We start from the raw sequence: 22,952 nt of genomic DNA on the forward strand, positions 1-22,952 counted from the left end.
AGGCTGCATTTGGAGTGTTGCATGCAGTTTTGGTCACCTCATTACCAGAAGGACGTGGAAGCTTTGGAGAAAATGCAGAGAAGGCTCCAGGATGTTGCCAGGTCTCAAGAGCATTGGCTATGAGGAAAGGTTAAAAAGACTAGGAATGCTTTCACTGGAAAGATGGGCAGCTGAAAGGTGACCGAATAGAGGTCTACAAAATTATGAGAGGCAAAGATGATGGATAATCAGAGGCTTTTTCCCAGGGTTGAAGCTTGAATTAAGGGGGCACAGGTTCAAGGTGAGAAGACAGGTTTAAAGGGAGATGCGTAAGGAAAGATTTCCATGCAGAGTGTGGCAGGAGCCTAGAATGCACTGCCAGAGGTGATGGTGGAAGCAGGCACACTGGCGACATTTAAAGAGGCGCCTAGGGTTACATGAATAGGGAGGGAATAGAGGGATATGGACCAAATAAGGGCAGGTGGTTTGTTTTATTGAGTTTAGTCAGGGCATGATGATGGGCACAGGTTTGGAGGACCAAAAGGACCTGTTCCTGTGCCGTACTTCGTTGTTTTTTTTTCATTGATTGTAAACCTCCCACTCAAACAAAAAATTTTAAAAACAAAAAAGAATTGTAATTTTCCAGTTCAATGAATAATTTTCAGCGACTGACGCCAGGCCTTCATGAAATCCTTAGACCAGCAATGTGTTGTGCACAGGCAAGGAGTACTCTACATCATTCTGGAATCCTAAAGTCACTGGCTAATGCAAATAGTTTCAGCAGGCCTCTAAAAATCTTTACTTATTTCTTAAAGACTGGGATTCTTTTCTCAGAAACCTCCATAAATTTTATAACGAGAGAGAAACTACAGGGAGCACAAAACCAACCAGCACTATCTTCAGAAGTCTCCAGAAAAGGCACTGTTTCCCGCCAAACCTGGACAGAATCAGTTCTCCTTTGAGTGACCAATTTAATATCCAACCAGCTGCCAGCCCCAAGTACAGCAAAAGCTCAGTGCCAATTCATCTCATATTCTTGGACCAGTAATTAAGTTACATCTTTCCAGGCCAGTTCCCAACAGAAAACACCTGCCTCCTTTCCCTTCTATTTTAAAAGAAGGGAAGCTGTCGCTCAAAGTTCAATTCTGAACTTCAAGCGAGAAAAGAATATAGCGACTGTCTATTTTCTTATCACTGACCATGTCATCAAACCCTATCCAAGGAGACAGGACTGTCCCCTGTAAAAGAATCCAGGTAAATTTCACCCTTCCTGCTACATCAGTGTCCACAGCACAGCCTCCAGCTCAAACTCTGGAGGTGAAGTTGGTTTAACATCAAACACTTGCTGCAGATATATTTGCCCTGGATCACAATGATTTCCTTGAGCACCCACATTCTGCAGTATTGACACATACTCTGCACTGCCACTGAATGGGGTTGTTAACTAATTTCATAATATTATTCACCTACGTTGCTTTATGCATTGCATTAACCTTGTCACCAATGTGTACACTCTCAAAACTTTCAGACAATGAGGTTGGTTGGCTCGCCAAGCTGGTTTCTTGTATCACAGATGTTTCGTTACCGTGCTTGGTAACATTCTCAGTGCAGCCTCTGATGAAGCATCGGTGTGTCTTCCTGTCTGGTTTTTAAACACTGGCGTCCATTGTGAATGATTGCCTCACTTCCAGGTTTCCTCCGTAGTGGAATATATAGGGGGTCAAGTTCAATGCGTTTACTAATAGCATGCTTCATGGAGTGCCATGCTTCCAGGAATTCTATTCCTGGAACACTATTTAATGCTATTTAAATCCTATTTAAAAGGGCAACAACACACTGTAGCAACATGGAACTATGCCAAGAGGAGGGGGGGAGAAGTACCTCTTCCAAGTGTTCAAGGATCGTGGATATCCAAAGAACTGGGTCAGGAGATGCCTACAGAAACAGCATCAGAAAGATTCTACAAGTCCCAACACACTCATCACACTACCCTATATCAGGAACATGTCAGAATTAACCACAAGACTTCTACGACCGCTGGGCATCAGAGTGGCACACAAGCCTTCATCAACCCTATGACAAGTGCTCACCTGAACTAAAGACCCACTCCCCACCATGGACAGGGCCAATGTCATCTACAAGATCGCCTGCAGAGACTGAGAGAAACACTACATTGGATAAACGGCAAGGAAACTAACAAGAGTACATGAACACCAAATGGCTACAAAAAGACATGACCAATACTCACTCATCTCAATTCACATGGACAAGGAGAACCACGACTTCGACTGGGACAACAGCAAGATCCTGGGACAGGCTAGGCAGAGACAAGCACGAGAATTCCTAGAAACATGGCACTCCATGAAGCATGCTTTTGGCTTCAACCAAAGGTACTCACTCCTGATGAGGTGGTGTGCTAGGTCTAATGTTTGGTTTGGCCACCCTGTCTTCAAATTCTCCATAAACCAATCTATAAGCTCACCGCTGACTTCAGGCTATTCTGCCCATCTTGTTTCACTGTATTGCTGACTGTAGGCCACTCTGCTTCACCATGACGCTGAATACTGGCTACTTTGCCAAGCTTGCTTCATTGTACTGCTGACTGTAGGCTCACCCTGCTTCACATGACACTGACCGCAGGCCTGCCTGCTTCACTGGAATTCTCAGATGTGTGAAGACTAAAGCAGATTGGAATAGAGAGCCTTACTCAAAAAATATTCATAGCAACACGAAAATTATGATCACAAGTGCCCAGCTTATGTGTTATAATGTTTATAAAGGCACAAAATAAAGGAATAGTTATAAATGAAGGCTCCTTTTGATTATATATCTCTTATTATAACAACAGATATGTCTAAATTAAAGTGACTAGGTTTAATGTAGAATGTTAGCCCATATGAAGACCATAAATTGAGCAAGCAGCGATCAGAAAAGTATATCTGGGGTTGAAACATTTTTGTGCATGCTAGCAGGGTTGAGTGAAAGTGATTGAAAAAATGACCAAAAGCACTGCAGCGTGATTTTATTAGTCTCAAAATTAGATGCTGTTGCATTCCTGCATTTGAAACGTGTAGTTTCTAGTTGAGACTAGTAGCATTTTAACCACAGCTTGCAGTTTTCTGATGCAGGAGAGCCTCTTGCACTTTGAGTTTCACTTTGATTTATTTGAGTTTCTTTTCTGACTGCAAACAGTCTTAAATTCCTCTCCAAGCAACTGTAAAATGAGCCCACTGACAACTTCTTCTCTAAGACACAAACAATCTGGAAGTTTACCATGTTGTTGATGTCAAATGTTTTTTCATAATGAACAACCTTACAATGTTTTATATGTCAAAACTGCTGAATAAATACAAGTTCCTCTTGTTAGGTACCAAAGTAGGAATGTGAATGGTCAATAACAACAGGTTAGAAAAACCCTGGAGAAATCTATTACTCAAGAGGAGAAATAAAAAAGTGAAATTTAAAAACTGAACATTTCACCTCATTACTCACATCAACATTGTAATAATCTACATTATGACAATTCAGAAAGTAATTTTTCAGCACTAGTGACCAGAGCTTGGAATCACTGAAAGACACAAAGAAAATGTTTTTAAATAGGGGAATTGTCATGTGATGAGTAAACATGACAAAAGGGGTAGGGATTGTAATGGAAAATCCTAATAAAGCATGATTTACAAGCATTAAATATAACTGACATTGGGCAAGTCACAAAGACCATAAAGGAAGTTTGCAAATGATAGCATACAGATGTAAGCAGCATATAAAAATGTAGAGACAATCGTCTGTATGTCTATCAGGACTTTAAAAACCACCTGGCCCTAGACCATTATAATAACAACACTTTTGGACAACCTCTATGGAGGTTAAATCTGCAAATCTGAACAGAACTGAAATGGCCTACTCTAATATTTACTGAAAAAAAGCCAAAAAAACTGTAGATGCTGGAAATCAGAATCAAAAACAATAATTACAAAAAAAATTTCAGATCTGGCAACCTCTGTGGAAAGAAACCCTCCCCCAGGACAGGTTTTGTTTTTGATATTTATTAGGCAGTTTGCTCCTGGTATGGTTAAATTTGTCAGCCTTTCTTCTACCTTCCCCAAAATCTTGGGCAATATTTAAATAAAATTACATTAGCATCTAACGGACGGTTCTACAAACAAACAATCTCTGTAAATAACTGTTACAAATAAGGGTTTCCAACATTCAACAGATTTGAGATTCAAAATTGTTCGAATAATTCAAGGTCCAAGGATGAGAAGCACAAGAAAGCATTTCCTTGCTTGCCTGAGAGGAATATACTTATTATTACTACCATACTAACGCGAAAAGATTCCATAGTAGTAGATTTCAAATAGGCAGAGACAAGTTGAAAATACAGATTTACTCACATAGAGGAATGTAAACGCTTCCAGCACTGAACAAGACCGCAATGAAAATTCCAAACTCTACCCACTGATAATCCCAATTATGTCAGTGCATTCATGTTCAGTCAAAGCATTATTTACCTCATCGTAGCTGTATCTGTATTCTCCTTTCTTTGATTTAAGGTCCCACAATACCAAAGTTCCAGATTCGAAACCAATTAAAAGCTGCAGAGACATAAATGACACAAGGTAAGTCAATACTACTTTTAAAGAGGTCAACCTCAGTGAGCAAATCCACCATCTCTCAGACTAGCACTGATTCCAGACACAGGGGCTCAATGCTTGTCCCTTGTGCTCCTGGCTGGGGAGATTCTACACACCTGAATTTACCACTAGATTGCTACGTTGCCATTCAAGTTGCTAAAGCACAGTTGAAGACAGACTGCGCCCTTGAACTGCCCTGGTTCACTGGGCAAGTTTACTTTTAGATGAAAAATTGGACTCTACAGTATGAGGCATTAATTCTCAACCTCAAAGGACCAAAAGACGAAGACAACTTTGAAAGAAGTTATGTCACTGCATTATCGCTCCTTCTCCACCTTTTTGAACATCTATGACTAATACAAAACAAAATGAACGAATAAAACAATCCTGTTGTGCAAACAGCACATTATCTTCCATTTCACTTCAATTTCAACTAAACAGATTGAACAAATACAGACACCAACATTGTACACTTATACGCAAAAACCATCTTGCTCAGCGTGCCATGTATTGAGGCAATTTTATATTCGAGGACTGCTAACAAGGAATGCTGGCAAAGAATGTCTCCGTTAAAGAAGAGTGAACCAATACATTCAATTTGCAAGATTAATACAGTGCAGCAAAAACATATCCAACACAAAGTCAAAATAGATCATTTACTTTTAATTGATGATGTGGAGCTTAAAAGGAGGCAGTGAAATTAATGAGACTAGAGATCTCCAGAAATTGGTCAAGAGCAAGACATTCGTTGCGTAAATCTGAGCACTTCAATAAGACACCATTCTAAAGCATATTCCTGCAGAATAGTAAACAGTTGTGAACATGTTAAAAGGGTGAATAAACTCCACCTGATCTAGCCATTCTCACTGTGAAAGATCACTGTCTTAAAATACTAATGCTACTCAGCTTCCCATATGCTACCAGGGCTGCTGAGTATTTCCAGAATGCGTTTTTATGGCACTGACCAACAGTTTCACCTACACTCTCATGATACTCTTGAAGCACTGTCATAACACATGCCAAAGAACAACAAAGCCCCAACTACTGAATAGCATTCTCAGCAAAAGTTTCATTTCAACAAGTTGCTCAGCAAGTCCCTTAAGTAGAGAAAGTAAATTCTAACAAAAAAAGTCGAGTGGGTAGATTTGGGAAAGTTTGACTTTCACTCCTCCCTCTCTCCCACCAAGTATTGAGACAATAGATGTTTTCCCTCTGGTAAGGGTACACTGACTTTACCAACTTGGTGCCATAGCAAGTTCAGGTGCAGATCAACCATTTTGAAACTGAAACAAAAATTGCTGGAAATACTTAACAGGTCTGGCAATATCTGTGCAGGGAAGGCAGAGTGAACATTTTGGGGTCCAGTGACCCTTCTTCAGAGCTGAATATAGCCAGGAAAAGGTTGGCATTTGTGCAAAAGACAGAGTTTACGTGGGGGGGTGTGGGAGTGGAGAGGAGAAACATTGAGGGAGATAGAGCCCAAATACAGAGAAAAACAGTTGGACAAAGGAGTGGGTAAAGGTCAGCTTGGGAGAATAAACAGCTGCTAATGGTGACTATTAGTGGTTAACAATAAGCTGTATGCAATATTAGGTTGGGGTAAGGACATGGGAGAAGGTGCTCAAGCCTTAAAATTGTTCAACCTATCGAGTTCAGAAGGCTGCAGAATTCCCAAATGAAAAATGAGGTGCTGTTCTTCCAGCTTGCGCTAAGCTTCGCTTGAGCACTGCCTGAGAGGGGGGTGTTGGCCAGAGAATGCAGTGATGTGTTGAAGTGGCAGGCAACGAGAAGGCTCAGGGTCTTTTAGCAGATATATCACAGGTGTTTGCTAAGTGGTCACCCAGTCTGTGCTTCGTTTTCCCAGTGTAGAGGAGACTACATCGTGAACAGTGAATACAGCAGACTAGATTGAGTGAAGTGCAGGTAAGATGCTGCTTTACTTGGAAGGTACGTTTTGCCCTTGGATACTGAAAAGGCAGGAAGTAAACAGGGGCAGGCGTTACACCTTCTGCATTTACAGGGGATGGTGTCATGGGGCATGGGGACATAATGGGAGGGAAGGAATGGTCCAGGAGGAAACTGTCCCTGCAGAAAGCTGACCAGGGATGGGAGGGGAATGTGTGTCTGGTGGAGGCATCTCACTGGAAGTGGCAGAAATGGCAGCTAATGAACCTGTAGATGTGGATGATGGTGGGGTGGTAGGTGAGGACTAGGGGAATCCTATCACAGTTAAGAGAGCAAAGAGAGAGACCGAGGGCCAAAGTAATGGAGATGGTTGGACCTGGCTGAGGACTCTGTCAACTCAAGTCCTGGGGAATCCACAGTTGAGGAAAAAGGTGGACATTTCAGTGATCCCTTACTGTCAAAGTTGGCATCATCAAAAACAGATGTGATGGAGATGGAGAAACTGGAACAATGGAATAGGATCTGCCAGGAAAGCAGGGTGAGGATGAGTAGTCAAGGTAACAGAGTCAGTGGGTTTGTAGTGGATACTGGTGGCCAACTTACCCCCGGAAATGGAAACATATGTTGACAAATGCTTGGGAGGAACTCAAAATGGACCAGGAGAATGGGAGAGTGGGGTGAAAAATCAGGAGCAAAATAGATAAACTTCTCCAATTTCAGACAAGAGAGGGAAGCAGCACCAATGACGTCATCAATTACTGGAGAAAGGCTTGTGGGTGGGGTCTAGATTAGGAATGTTTTAGGTGTTACAAAAAGATAGGCATAAACGGGGCCGATGCAGGTAACCATGGCCAGACCATTGACCTGAAGAAAGTGAGAGGAACTAAGAGAAATTGCTCATAGCTGAGAATGAGATCAGCCAGGCCAGGAAGTGGAGAGGCTGACATCATCTTGATAGAGGACAGAGATATAAAAGGGATTACTTGTCCCATGCTCAGTGCAAGCATGTAGTCATTGCCTGCTTTATGTATAACACTGCCACCATTAGATATGTCAGAGAGTGTGGGATTAAGAGAATATCTCCCATTCAAGATGTTATCTGGCATCGTGATGCAACATTTAATTGTGGCCTCAGATATAACCATATTTTCAATAACAGGTCAGAATCTGACCCATGCAGGGTTGTCAGCTGTTCTGCCACAAAACAAAAACATGCATTTATGTTGTCTTTCCTAACATCAATGTTCAGAAGACTTCAAGCCAATTAAACACTTATGAAAGGTTATTGAGGGAGTGCAGAAAACATGGCAACAAGCATGTGTAAAGTTTCTTCAAACAGCAAAGTGATAAACGGTCAGATAATCTTTAATGTCCATCAAAGATGGCAGACAGGGTCTCAGTTTTATCAAAACCTCCAAAAAGAGCGACAGAATGTTATTACAAGACCAAAAAAACAGCAGACTTGCTTTTCTTCTCAATACAACTAACTCGGGTGTCATGTCAGGATTAGTAGAGGTTTTGTGACACACTAGCTTCTAGAAACAGAACAAAAAGTAGACCATTCAGTCCCTCAAGTCTGTTCCACCAACGAGATCACAGCTGATGTGTGGTCCAACTCCATACATCTGCTTTTGGCCCATTGTCCTTAATACTTTTGCTTACCAAAAATTCTCAGATTTAAAAATGAATAACTGCTCCTGCATCCACTGCCATTTATCAAAGACAGTCCCAAACATCTCCTATCCATTGTCAGAGTCATACAGCATGGACACAGGCCCTTTGGTCCAACTTGTCCGTGCCAACCATGTTTCCCAAACTAAATTACTCCTGCTCCACCTGAATTTGGCCCCTATCTCTATAAAAATTTCTGATTCATGTGCCTATCAAATGTCTTTTAAATGTTGTAACTATATCTGCCTCTGTCACATCCTATGTAAGTTCATTCTAAATAAGGACTACCCTCTATGTGGAAAAAGCTGCCCCTCAGGATCTTTCCCCTCTCATCTTAAATCCATGCCCTCGACACTTGAACTCCCCAACCTGGGAACAAAACCTTTACGGTGTAGAAAGGCCAAGACCAAAGGCTAAACAAACCACCCGTCACTTCAACCATGAAATAAGTTCAAGGATCACGTTTGCTCAAGTTAAATGGATTAATTCATTTTGCCACCGATATAGCTGCATTAACTTAAAACATTTTCTGATAAATCACCTGTCAGGCTAAAGATTAGTGACAGGCATACCGGTGTTGGGAACAAATATTCACAAAACTGATGGAGGAACTGCAAGTTGAGTGCTTAACACAGTAATGATTTTTCTGTCATTCTCCTGGACAGCAAAACTTATTACAACCATATTTAAATTTATTCCATCACACCTGACTAGATTATTCATCTCAAATATGACACCCAACCTTGACTTCCAATTTATCAAGATTGGAAAGTGACTTAAAAAAAATTGAAGAACTGAACAATTTCACATTATGTGTAAATCTATGAAGGCTAATACCACAATTGTTGCTTATTAACACCTTCTGCCTCCTGCAATCAATTTATTTGCCAAAATGAAAAGCAATTTTGAAACACTGAACACTTCTGTGGGAACAAAAATACTGCTTGAGTTTCAACCTGTTAACTGATCTATCCAGGTTTTAACCTAGCCTCTGCTGAACACTCTAAACATTTCCACAATAAACAACTACATTATTAGCCTCAAAATAACTGCCCTTAGTGTACTCTGACTCTCAGGTGAATGCTAGAAGCATTACCAATTAGATTACACAGATTTATCAGAAACATTTTTGGTTCAATCTAGTGCAAAACTAGATGTGCTGCATGTAAAAATCATTGTTTTTGCACCTGACTGACCCACCCAACTATAAATTCACACTGAATATTCAAACTGTTCAAAACACAAAGTATTATTTTCTTCCAATCTGCTTGCAAACTAACTATTTTAAAACAAAGATGTTTAAAGATGCATTTCATTATAATCTGACTAAACTTAACTGTGGTTTTGAATGGGCAGTCTGAAGATATACAGTGTACAAAGTGTACACGTGAAAAGCTTTTTAAGAAATGGCCTAAAGGAGACCACAGAGGAAATTCTCAGCTAAACGTTATCAACTGTGCAAACTGACAGATCACAAATTAGGGGACAATATAGACACATTTTCACAATTTGTAATTTGAAATTGATTAATAAAATCAACTTGTTTATAGAATGTCTTATTTTAATGTAACTAGTATTTTTGCTTCTCTTCTCTGTCAAACAGAAATCCACTGAAAACATGAATTCTGAAAGCTTTTTGGTAATCATTTCACAGAGTCAAAATTTGCATGTGACTAAAGTTGGAGGTGTAGTGATAGCCAAGAAAGTTAAGTGCTTTAACACAGAGTACAAAGGGATCTGGATCAGATAAACCAATGGGCCAAGGAAGGGCAAATGGAGTTTACTTTAGATAAATGTGAGGTGCTGAACAAAGAGACCTTGGAGTGCAGTTCACAGTGAAGTCACAAATAGATAGGATAGTGAAGGCAGCATTTAGTATGCTTGCTTTTATTGGTTAGTGCATTGAGTATAGGTGTTAGGAGGTCATGCTGCAGCTGTACAGGTCATTGGCTTGGCCACTTTTGGAATACTGCATGCAATACTGATCTCCCTCCTATAGGAAGGATATCGTGACAGGGTTCAGAAAAGATTGACAAGGATCTTGCCAGGATTGGAGGGTTTGACTACAGGGAGAGACTGAATAGGCTGGACCTGTTTTCCCTGGAGCATCAGAAGCTAAGGGGTACCCTTATGCAAGCTTACAAAATCATGAGGGCCATAGAGTAAATTGGCAAGGTCTTTTCCTCAGGGTAGGGCGAGTCCAACATTAGAATTTATAGGTTTAGAGTGAGGGGGGAAAGATTTAAAAGGGACCTAAGGGTCAACGTTTTCATGCAGAGTGTGGTATGCGCATAGAATGAGCTGCCAGAAGTAGTGGAGGCTGGTACAATTGCAATATTTAAAGGCATCCGGATAGATAGATGAATAGGAAGGCATGTGGACCAAATACTGGCAAATGGGATTAGATTAATTTAGGATATCTGATTGGCATGGAAAGCTGGATGAAACGATCTGTTTCCATACTTAAATCTCTATGACTCTACGACAATGCTAATTACAGACAGCTGGGCTTCACTTTGACATTTAGCTCAAAAATATAATTCAAGCAGTGAGAGTAAGAGCAAACAAAGAAAGTATTAAAAATTTTCTTTGACCATACTGCTGGAAAACATCAGCACCTCCTCTCCTTTGTCCCAGACTCCTCCAATGCTATGAAATCCTCCAAACTCTTCCCTCTCCAGAAGAGAAGGACAAAAGTCTATTACTGGTTGATTCTTAGTAAAAAGATCCTGTAAACATATATGAAGATTTCACAGATTGTGTCACATTTTTCTAAAGCTAATTTTGTGTTTCACATAAAGCAAGGAAACTATTGCATTCTATAGAAAATCGCCCTAGTAATATAAAACTCCTGTTTGATGTGGAAGGCAGGAGACAGGATAGTAACTTGACCTAGTGGAGTGCCACTGGGAACAGTGCTGGGGGCCACAATCATTTACAGTAAATATTAATGATTTGGATAAGGTAAGGTAGCCAAGTCTGGCGATGACAAAAATAGGTGGAGAGGCAAATGGCGACTGTGACAGAGTCTGCATAGGGATATAAACAGGTTAAGTGAGTGAGCAAAAACTTGGCAGACAGAATATAGTGGGAAAATGAGAGATTTGCACTTTGGCAGGAAGAATAGAGGAGCTGCATATGATTATAATGGAGAAATGCTGCCGCAAGCTATAGTAGAGGGGGATTTGGGAGTCTGCCTTCATGTATCACAAAAAGCTAGTACTCAAAGTCAATAGGCAATTAGGGAAGGCAATTGGAATGTTGATCTTTATTTTAAAGGTAATGGAACATAACAGTTAATGAGGGTTTGATAGAACAATACAAGTATTTGACAGACCAATTTGGGAAAATTGTGATCAGTTTTGGTCTCCTTATCCAAGGGAAAATGTTTTGACATTGAAGGCAATTCAGAGATGACTCACTAGGTTGATCCCAGGTACGGAGGGACTGGAAATGACCGAGAAAGTTAAGATCACATTGAGTTCAGATATTTTGGAATTGTTGACCAACAGGCACAGGCTGACAACAATTAGGTTAGCTTTAGTGTCAGGTCAAATGAGGCCATATCTTGCCTCACTAGGGTAGCTTTGGGTTAGATGAAGATGACTACTCGAATTCAAGTTCCAAATACTTTATTCTGCACATGAATACATACCTACACACCCTGTTATTTCATTAAACTCCTTAATGACAGGAATGAGGTTGGTTGACAGGCTATTGAAAAATATGAAGGAGAAGAAAAGCCACATTGGTAACAAAGATGCACAAAAATGCAAAGACAAAGACAGGATGTGGGACAATCCTCGAACTGGAGAAAATTGATAAGTTTCTTTGAATAGAAGGGAAATATTAAGCAGTTTGCATTATATAGCGCACACTCTCCAAATATTTTACGGTCAATTAATTTTACTTAAAAAAAACTGCAGTAACTTGCAGAGCAGGTCCCATAAACAGCAATGAAACAAATATTCAGTTAACCTGTTTCTGGTAAGCGCTCATGGAAGGACAAATGTCAACCAAGACAACTGGAGAACGCTCTACTCTTCAAAAAAAAAAATGTTGCCTAAACAGACAGGAGGACATGAATCTAACATTTTTAAATCAAACAATGGCACTACCACGATGTACATTACAGGGTTTTTCCAGTTTTTAATAGAATTCCCAGCCAATTCAACACATTTCAGGCTATCCTGACTAACAACTCCCTCCACATGTTTATTTTTTCCATCTTTTCATAGTTTTGAACAAGCTTACAACCTGTAATTTTTATATCAAATTAGGTATCTACATCATGCCACCTGCAAAACAACTGCTCCCACTCCTCCCCCCACCAAAATAAAAATAAAAAACGACACTTGCAGGAACCATGCCAAAGACTCTAGACAACTCACGTGTCTGAGACTATAAAGGCAGTGGCTGGCATGCTCGAAGCCCATAAGTACAATTTTACCACAAGTTTGTTGACTGCGGATGGTTTTAAAAGTTAATGAATCAGTGCTTTCACATCTGTGATTCTGCTTCAAATCTCGCAGAGAAGACATCAATGGGATTGCTTTAATGCAAACTCCAAGCCTAACTGGTTTCATGTGAACATTTGCACAATGTACAAGTATGCTGAGCTGTTTGAAGGCATGTGCGACAACCCAGCTGTCCAACTAACTTCTTGTGCCAAAACACTCAATGCAGGAGCTGCAAGTCATGGTCAGTACTTCATAGGCTGATTTAGTCTTTCAATAATGTTAGCTGTTAAGCATTTTTCCCTTGATAAGCAAAATTACAGCGTGTGTGGACCTGATATCCAATCTTTTACACCATAGTGTAAGAAAACAGTCCGAATAAGTAGTTCATTCTCGGGTTGGCAGGGTTGTGACTAGTGGGGTCTCAAGGATTAGTGCTTTACCTCAAGATTTTCCACAACTTGTATCAATGACTTGGACAGATGAACCAAATATAAATGTCCAAGCTTACGAATGACAAAGCTGGGCACGAATGTATATTGCGAAAAAGGTGCAGAGGACAGACTGAAACAGCAAGCAAGAACAAAACAGTTGGAACATAATGTGGATAAAATGCAAGGTTATGCATTTTAATAGGAGGAAATGGAGGCAAAGTACTTAGAGAGAGTGTGAGAGAGACATCACCCAGGCACGAGATAGCAAGACCAACTGGAAAGTCTTAATGTCCAAAGGAAACTGTGTCCTTATTAGTAAATCATTGAAAACTAACAAGTAATTAGTAGACAAATTATATGTTGGTCATTATCACTAGGAGGTTTGAATACAACAATAAAGATGTCTTGCTTCAATTGTATAGAACCTGAGTTATACTATTTGGAATATCGCAGCTTTGGTCCCTGTACCTAAGTGATATAATTGCCATGGAGGAAGTGCAGTGGAAACTGACTAGACCAATTCCTAGGACGTTTGCTCTGACCTATGAGGAGACTGGGTTTGTATTATTGAGTTTAAATAAATTTGAAGGGATCTCACTGGAACTTAAAATTCTTACAGGGCTGTACTGGGTAGATGCAAAAAGGACGGGAGAACCTAGAACCTAGGGACAGAGTCTCCGAATAATGGGAAAGCCATTTAGGACTGAAATGAGTAATTTCTTCACTCAGAGGCTAGTGAAACTTATGATATCCCTAATCTAGGGGGCTGCAGAATCTCAAAACTATAAAGGTCTGCAAATCTGTTCAAGACAGGGAGATTTCCAAATACTAATGACATCAAGGGATATGAAGATAGCATGGGAAAACGGCATGGATGTAGATAATCAGCTATGACTTAGTTAGTTGCCTGCTCCATCATTCCCAAAGGATCAAACGGCCTACTCCTTCCCCTATTTTCCGTAAATGCCGATCTTCCCAAGTTTAAAGTGTTGTGTCAACCTTTTTCAGAATCAATGCCAGTAATGGGAGCCCATTCCACAGTCTCTCAGAAAGTGGCACCTCACCTCCCATCTGTGTTTTAGGGTTTGAATTCCAGTTTCTTGCACGTTTGCAATTTTTAACACGCTACCATTGGCAGTCTTGACTACAGTTGTTGAGGCCTTAATCTCTGAAGATGATCCCAAAACACCCTTGTCTCCTTCTGGAAATTCCTTAAAACTAGCTTTTCAAATGGACTGTAGAGCTGGATGAACACGGCAGGTCAAGCAGCATCTGAGGAGCAGGAAAGCTGACATTTCCGGCCTAGACCGTTCCTCAGAAGGGTCTAGGCCCAAAATGTTCACTTTCCTGCTCGTCTGATGCTACTTGACCTGCTGTGTTCATCCAGCTCTACACCTTGTTATCTCAGATTCTCCAGCATCTCCAGTTCCTACTACCCTTTCAAACAGATTGTTGGCTCTCAGTCTTATTATCCCACTAAGTGGATAGTTCAGTGTTAGATATTATTTTATAACATTCCTGTAAAGCACCTTGGTACACCTTCTTATTCTAAAGCTGCTATATGAATTCAAGTTGTATATGGGGTATAATCACAGGTGTTTGGCACCAGAGGTACAGCCTTCACAACCAAGAATAAAAATGGGTTGCTTGTCATGCCAAGTTGAACTGTCTTGCTATATTGCCAAAAAGAAAAGTCTGTGCGTTAAACCTTTTCAACTTTCATCAAGACAATTTGCAAAAATACCAAAGAAGGGGGAAAGCGGCATTTAAATGTACAAGGCACGTGCTGATTAGTTACCAAGTGGACTGTAATTGGTAGAGGAATTGCCATGGAGAATGCAGCAATTAATAATATGCTGACCAGAGTCAGAGTCAGAGTCAGAGTCAGTCTGGCTGATTTCGCATTTAAGAAGTACGGCAATTAACAGTCAATCATTAATTTCTGCATTCTTCATCATGCAAGCAAGACAGAAAGCTTCAACAAGATGTGCTTTCTTTCAACAATACTGAAGTTCTGACTTTGAAAGAACTAATTCTGATATGCTGTTCCTAGTTCTATGAAGATTTGGATAGATTTTGAGGCTTGTGATTTAATTAAAATACTGCAAATGCTCTATCAATTAGCACAGAAGGAGCTGTTTGTTTGAAATTCTACCATATTAGTGACATAAGACCCAAAAACTTGGAAACAGACAGGCAGTCACAGCATGGAAACAGATCCATTGGCCCAACTCATCCATCCCAACCAGGTTTCCAAAACTGAACTAGTCCCAATTACCTGTATTTGGCCCATATCCCTCTAAACCTTTCCTATCCCTGTACCAGTCCAAAATGTCTTTTAAATGTTGTAACTGTATTGGCCTCTGCCACATCCTTTTGCAGCTCCTTCTACATATGAACCACACTGTGAAAAAGTTTCCCCTCAGGTCCCTTTTACATCTTTCCCCTCTCATCTTAAGCTTTGCCCTGTCATTTTGAATTCTGCTACCCTAGGGAAAACACCTTTGCAATTCACCTTATCTATGCCCCTCAGAATTTTATAAATCTCTGTAAGGTCACCACTCAACCTCCAACACTCCAGTGAAATATTCCCAACTTATTCAGCCTCTCCTTTTAAGAGAAACTCTTCAGTCCCGTAACACACCATGATTTATCTGCCTTTAATCCCCATCACCATTTACCTACTAATATTGATTTGCTTCAGTTCCTCCCTCTCAAATACCTGTGTAGGCTTTTATCTGCACTTTCCCTGACATTTCAGGTTTACTCTTTATGTCAAAAACCTAAGGCAGTTTAACAAGGGATATGTCCAACGGTTTTGATGGAAGCATTTCCACAAAAATTGCACTGCAAAAATTTTACCCATACAATTCTTACAATCACAAGGAACCAGTTTCTGTGGCCTTAGAGTCAGAGTCTTTTACAGCATGGAAAGAGACCCTTTCATTCAACAGGTCCATGCCAATCATGTTCTCAGATTATGTTGTTACTTTAAAGCAAAATTACAGAACAATTGCAACAATGTCAAATGATGCACACCTACAACTGATACAGACAGAAAAAAAAACACGGACTTGAAATCTAAAGACCTTTTCATACAGATCAAGGCAAAGAGAAATTGATTGTTTGAAAACAATCAGCTAAGTACAATGAAAAGCAATACACCAGGAGCTATAAACTTCTAGAATGAACTACATAGTACAAGGAATGTAAACTTAATTGAATAATTTAAAACATAAATATAGTCCTAATACAAAAAGGATCCAGTTTGATTACAATATCGTCCAAGAGCAGGATAGACTGGAGAGTTGAATATTCAATAACTGCATTACAACTAACAGAGCACCTGAGAAAATCTTCAGCCACTACATTTTTTCACAATCCATTGTCCCTGGGGCCAATTTTCAGCAGTTACCCATTGTACTGGACATATCTACCTTGCCTTCGTCCATAGGGTTGTCACTGATGTGTACAATTAATCCTGGGTGAGTTTTTGACGATCTGTAATAAAAACATTCATTTAGTTATAAAAGAAAGGAATAAAACATGGTTGTGCAAAGATTTCAAACGGTACTAAACTAGCAAGTTGATTACAACTTACCCAAGGAGCAACTTTTACAACTTAATTCAGCTAGTTTCTCAGGCTGATTGAATGAATTAGTTTAGCTAAATTAAACTGCAAAATGTAGCTTATAACCAATCACAAAATTACAAACCAAACCCAAGCAACGAAATAACAGCAGACAGTATTCCAATTGATCAACCAACCGTTGACAGAAGTTAGGCAGGCAGCATTCAGACAGGCCAGATGACTGGGCAATCTCACAGAAAATCTGCATTTATGTAGCACTTTTTAAGTTAAAAACTCAAGGCACTTGACAGCATGAAGAGGTAAAAAGGGTCAGTAAGGAAGGGGTGAGAAATGTGGATGGCCAACAGCTTGGTCACGTAAGTCATTTTGAGAAATAAAAGAGGGAGCATCAGTATTTGGAGGGGGAGTTCTGGGGCATTGATCCAAGATGGTTTGGGCAAAAGAAAGTGGAGGAAAACAAACTCGGGTCAGGTAACAGAAGAGACAGGTTATGTAAGTATTGAAAAGGTTGAAAAACATGGGTTGACTTTCTAATGATAGCTGAAAAAGCGTGACAATTTTAAATGTGGGATGTTGGGGGAATACAAGCCAATGTAGGTCAGCAAAGTTAGAGGCAATAGGCAAGTAAGGCATAATTTTTATTTTATTCACACATGGAATGAGAGTGTGTCACTGGCTGACCAGCACTTACTGCCCTCCGTAGCAGCCCCTGAAGTGAGCAGCTTGCTAGGCCATTTCAGAGTGCAGTTGACAGTCGGCCATGTTGCTGTGGGTCTGAAGTCACATAGGCCAGAACAGGTTAAGATGGCAGATTTCCTTCCCTGAAGGTCCTGAGTGAGCCAAATGGATTTTTCTGGCAATTGACAATGGTTTGATTCTTAGAATCATCTACCACAGTGGAATTCGAACTGGAGTCCCAAAAACATTAGCTGACTTTCTGGATTAATAGTCTAGCAATTATACTACCAGGCCACTACTTGTCTTAGCATATGACATAGGATATCTGCAAATGGGGTTTTGACAAACTTGAGTTCATGGAGAGTAAAGAATGAAGTGCCTGTCAAAAATCAATAAAGTTGGAGGTAATAGCAGCATGGAATGAGAGTTTCAGGAGCACATGGTCCATGGTAAGAAGGGAGGTTATCTTTGTGAAGAACATCTTGAGTTGGAAACACAGTTTAGCTACAAAAGAGGGTCACAGAGGTTGCAAAATGTCCAGTTTAGTCTGATGGATCAAACAGGGTAGAAGGGAGGTTCAGTTACACAGGTAAAAAACTGAAAATTATTGGAATACAAGCAGAAGTTAAGATCATGTCAGGGGATGATATGGCAATGTATGTAAATAAAGAGCAGCCTTGGATGAGAGATAATCGGAACTGCAGATGCTGGAGAATCCAAGATAATAAAGTGTGAAGCTGGATGAACACAGCAGGCCAAGCAGCATCTCAGGAGCACAAAAGCTGACGTTTCGGGCCTAGACCCTTCATCAGAGAGGGGGATGGGGTGAGGGTTCTGGGATAAATAGGGAGAGACGGACCGAAGATGGAGAGAAAAGAAGATAGGTGGAGAGGAGAGTATAGGTGGGGAGGTAGGGAGGGGATAGGTCAGTCCAGGGAAGACAGACAGGTCAAGGAGGTGGGATGAGGTTAGGTAGGAAGGAGATGGAGGTGCAGCTTGAGGTGGGAGGAAGGGATGGGTGAGAGAAAGAACAGGTTAGGGAGGCAGAGACAGGCTGGGCTGGTTTTGGGATGCAGTGGGGGGAGGGGATGAGCTGGGCTGGTTTTGTGATGCAGTGGGGGAAGGGGAGATTTTGAAGCTGGTGAAGTCCACATTGATACCATTGGGATGCAGGGTTCCCAAGCGGAATATGAGTTGCTGTTCCTGCAACCTTCGGGTGGCATCATTGTGGCACTGCAGGAGGCCCATGATGGACATGTCATCTAAAGAATGGAGGGGGAGTTGAAACGGTTCGCGACTGGGAGGTGCAGTTGTTTATTGCAAACCAAGCAGAGGTGTTCTGCAAGGCGATCCCCAAGCCTCCACTTGGTTTCCCCAATGTAGAGGGAGCCACACCGGGTACAATGGATACAGTATACCACATTGGCGGATGTGCAGGTGAACTTCTGCTTAATATGGAAAGTCATCTTGGGGCCTGGGATGGGGGGTGAGGGAGGTGGTGTGGGGGCAAGTGTAGCACTTCCTGCGGTTGCAGGGGAAGGTGCCGTGTGTGGTGGGGTTGGAGGGCAGTGTGGAGTGAACAAGGGAGTCACGGAGAGAGTGGTCTCTCTCCCTAACCTGTTCCTCCTCTCACCCATCCCTTCCTCCCACCTCAAGCTGCACCTCCATCTCCTACCTACTAACCTCATCCCCACCTCCTTGACCTGTCCGTCTTCCCTGGACTGACCTATCCCCTCCCTACCTCCCCACCTATCTTCTTTTCTCTCCATCTTCGGTCCGCCGCGCCCTGTCTCCCTATTTATTCCAGAACCCTCACCCCATCCCCCTCTCTGAAGAAGGGTCTAGGCCCGAAACGTCAGTTTTTGTGCTCCTGAGATGCTGCTTGGCCTGCTGTGTTCATCCAGCTTCATGCTTTATTATCTCGCAGCCTTGGGTGGTTGCTTAAGTTCATATAGGGTAATAGGAGAACCAAATGAGGACAGTTTCGCTACTTTGGGCAGCAGGGGAAGAAGAGGAAGGATAGGACAGTTAAGTCAACTGTGTCAACGGACATGGAGATCAAAGCACTATTGTCAGTCAGAGAATGCCTAACTCTATCTGAACATTTCAATGCTAGGAAGGGTTGGAAACTGACTGCAAGGCTTCAAAAAAGGAGTTGCAGGAAGGATGGTCACAGATCTGAGAAGGAGCAACAAGTTCAAAAGGATATCAGAAAGGAGTGGCTTGTACAAAAAGCAAGTTTTCTGCAACTTGAATCCTAGTGCTTTACCAGTTGCAGTTCAAATATATCTGCGCTGTATTCGTCATGCAATCTTGCAAATTATGACAATTCAAAAACCGAGAGTAAGGAAGTTTCTTTTGCTCTGGCTGAGCGAAGATCATATTGACCTGCTCAGCCAAGGAAAAGTCTTAGACATTTCCTGCATTCATTGTGTTACACCTAACATACCACACAAAACCAACTAAATATTCTTACGCTTCTTTTGGCTTGCATTTTGCTGCTCTGGATCAATGTACTTGGTTAAATGCATTTGCCATACAACGAAATGTGTTACAATTTGGAAAAATTTAACTGGCCATTTAATCTTAGGGATACCTGCCTTAACATGAGATGTTTTCACACCTAGCCCTTCTGAATGAGACTCAACGTTTTAAGGGAACGATATTAAAGGATGTAGAATTAAGGTATAGCTCAGTCAAAAACAGGTTAAATGAGTAGAATGATCTGTTCCCACATCACTTATATTCACATTGGTTTTTAAAGAGTTCTCAGTAAAAGGCGTTTTGATGATGTAAAAGAACAAGAATACTCATCAGTCCACAATTTACATTGCTGCCAAGGATCTATCTGGTTTCAATAATAAATTTGACTACACAAAGTAACCATATTAGACGCTGAACGTACTGACGTAAACTTTTAAATGTGCCTCATCTCGACAGACTTGCTGCTTACTTCTCAGTCATCAGATATTTGGCATAGCTTGCGCATCATCTATGTAGCTTGTAAAATTATCTTGAAAGGACAATACAAAACAACTGTGTGGACGATTAAAGGCAATGTAATGGAGGTGTTCAAACATATCTTGTACAACAAAAGGTTCTGCTAATAACCTGTGTTTTTTCAATGTGGATTGGCTTTAATGAGATTGAAGAATTTGCAGAATGCAAACTTCTCTCACCTGTATTGGCAATAAAGAGATTTCAGCCCCATTAGTTTAAATGGTGCAGTCTTGCGTGATTTTCTTTTAACACAAGAATGGAACTATTGCATTATATTAGAACTAACTGTATAGATTTTATAAGGAAGACAGAGACAAACCACTTCCTCTGTTTAGATGGATGAGAACAAGAGTAGTGTGATTATGAAATTAGAGTTAGGTTAATAAGGTTAGAAGAACTGTTTCATATTTAAAAAAGGTAGTGAAATTTAGAACTCTCTTCCACAAAAATTGCTGAGGCTCAGTCCATCGAAAATTTAAAAATTGAAGTATGCATTTTTTTTGTATGTGACTATTAATTGTTATTGAGGAACCAAGACAGCTATGAACTGAAGTGTACATCATCCAATGATGTAACTGAATGGCAAACAAGTTAAAGAGGTTAAATACCCTATTCATAAATAAATTTTGTAGTGAAGTTTACTTCATCCTTAAATATTAAATTAAGTCAAACTTTACATGAAACACAAACTTTATTACTCCCTGCATAGAGAGAAAACAGCACAAAAACTTTCTGTATCTGAATTTAATAAAATTGGAATTTAAACAAGATCCACGCATTTAATTTTACTTGTGAATCACTGGTAACCTTCCAGAGTTCCATGCCCTTTCTCACATGGACAGTCAAAAAGAACTTTCTGAAAAAAAACACTGGTCTTGGCCTTTACGAAATAACACATGCAAATTCCTTTCCAGTTCGATCAGAATAAAGAAAATAAAAAATGGTGACTAAAACTCAGAATTAGCAATTAGAACATTAATTTTAAAGGGCACATAAGATGTCTGTATTTGAACTGATTGGCTTGACCGCCATACTCCAATGATATAAGCATACACAACCTCCTGAATGGCAGAGTTTGTCCAATGTGTTTGAGCCGAATTTAATTCTATATATAGATACAAGAACAAAAGTTAACTGTCAAAAATAATTACTATTTATCACAATGAATTAAAGCATCTGTACTGGAGCCAAAGATGCTACCAATCCGTTTGACAGAAAATTGTTGATCTTTTATCAGAAAATGAGCACAATATCCAACGCAAATTAGTAAGCATAATTTGAGAGAAACTTTATTAACCATGCACAACAAAAAAAATAAGGCACTCACAGTTCAATGGCTTTATTCCACATAATGACGTAGCCTGAGAGTGTGAAAGACTCCACGTTGACAATATGTACATTGCCTCTTTCTGTGCCAACATACAACCATTTACTCTGGAAGGGCAGATGGCAAAATGTTATCCTGCAGAGAAGGAAAAATGTTGAATGAAAATATCACCCATATGTTGTAGTCAAACTTCACAAAAAGAATATTTACTTAAAGCAAGCCCTAGTCAGATTTTAAGTCAAAATAATATATTGATGGGGATGGTAAATGCTAGTTGCACCACTGGACTAACAACTCAACCACTGAAAGCTCTAGTTTATCACAACCACATAAGAAATTTCATTCAATAAATGGTAATTTGCCTGTTCTTAAAAGGAAATCAAATAATTAACTTGCCTTCTCCAGGCAAATGGAAACTTGCTAACCTTTTCCAGTTTGGACTATGTGACTCTGTTCTCACTAAGTGTTTGATATTAATTTGCTGAAGGGGTACAGCAAACTTGTCATTGACTGGAACCTCTGCCATCCTCAAGACATTTCAACCCATTCTGACCAAACATATTGTAGGGCAAAAACGTTGAGGCGCCAAAATCCTAAACGATACAAGTGCACATTTAAAGATAATCTTACCCACAGGCCTCAGTGCTGTTGAAACATCACAGACCTGAAGCAAACAACTGCTTTCTCTATAGAGATCTATGCTAGATCCACTGTATATTCCAGCACTTTCTGCTTTTATTTCAGACTTCTAGCATCCAGGGTATTTTGCTTTCCCATCAATCTTATAGAACATAGAAAAGGACAGCACAGTACAGGCCCTCAGCCCACAATGTTGTGCCATGGAATAATCCTAATCCAAATATAAAATAACCTAACCTACACTCCCCTCAATTCACTGCTGTCCATGTACATGTCCAGCAGTCGCTTAAATGTCACTAATGACTCTACTTCCACAACTTCCACTGGCAAAGTATTCCATGTGCTCACAACTCTCTGGGTGAAGAACCTCCCTCTGACGTCTCCTCTATACCTTCCTCCTAACACCTTAAAACTATGACTCCTCGTAGCAGTCAATCCTGCCCTGGGGAAGTGTCTCTGGCCATCGGCTCTATCCATGCCTCTCATTACCTTGTACACCTCGATCAGGTCACCTCTCTTCCTCCTTCTCTCCAGAAAGAAAAGTCCGAGCTCAGCCAACCTCTCCTCCTAAGAAAAGCCCTCCAGTCCAGGCAGCATCCTGGTAAGCCTCCTTTGCACCCTCTCCAAAGCCTCCAC

At 40.5% G+C, this 22,952-nt stretch overlaps 1 protein-coding gene across 6 annotated transcripts in view; it reads right to left on the reverse strand.

Moving 5' to 3' along the window:
* The window catches only part of stxbp5a (syntaxin binding protein 5a (tomosyn)), a 201,625-nt gene that overhangs the window by 114,657 nt on the left and 64,016 nt on the right, over positions 1-22,952 (reverse strand). For all 6 annotated transcript variants that reach the window (XM_048535790.2, XM_048535787.2, XM_048535789.2 and 3 more), the window contains exons 5-7: positions 21,678-21,812; positions 16,518-16,581; positions 4,491-4,574 (exon numbers count right to left, since the gene is read on the reverse strand). In XM_048535790.2, coding sequence (XP_048391747.1) covers positions 4,491-4,574; positions 16,518-16,581; positions 21,678-21,812 — 283 coding nt within the window. The remainder of the gene's footprint in view (positions 1-4,490; positions 4,575-16,517; positions 16,582-21,677; positions 21,813-22,952) is intronic.

This window comes from Stegostoma tigrinum, chromosome 9 (assembly GCF_030684315.1).
Source record: "Stegostoma tigrinum isolate sSteTig4 chromosome 9, sSteTig4.hap1, whole genome shotgun sequence".
Classification (NCBI taxonomy): Eukaryota; Metazoa; Chordata; class Chondrichthyes; order Orectolobiformes; family Stegostomatidae; genus Stegostoma; species Stegostoma tigrinum.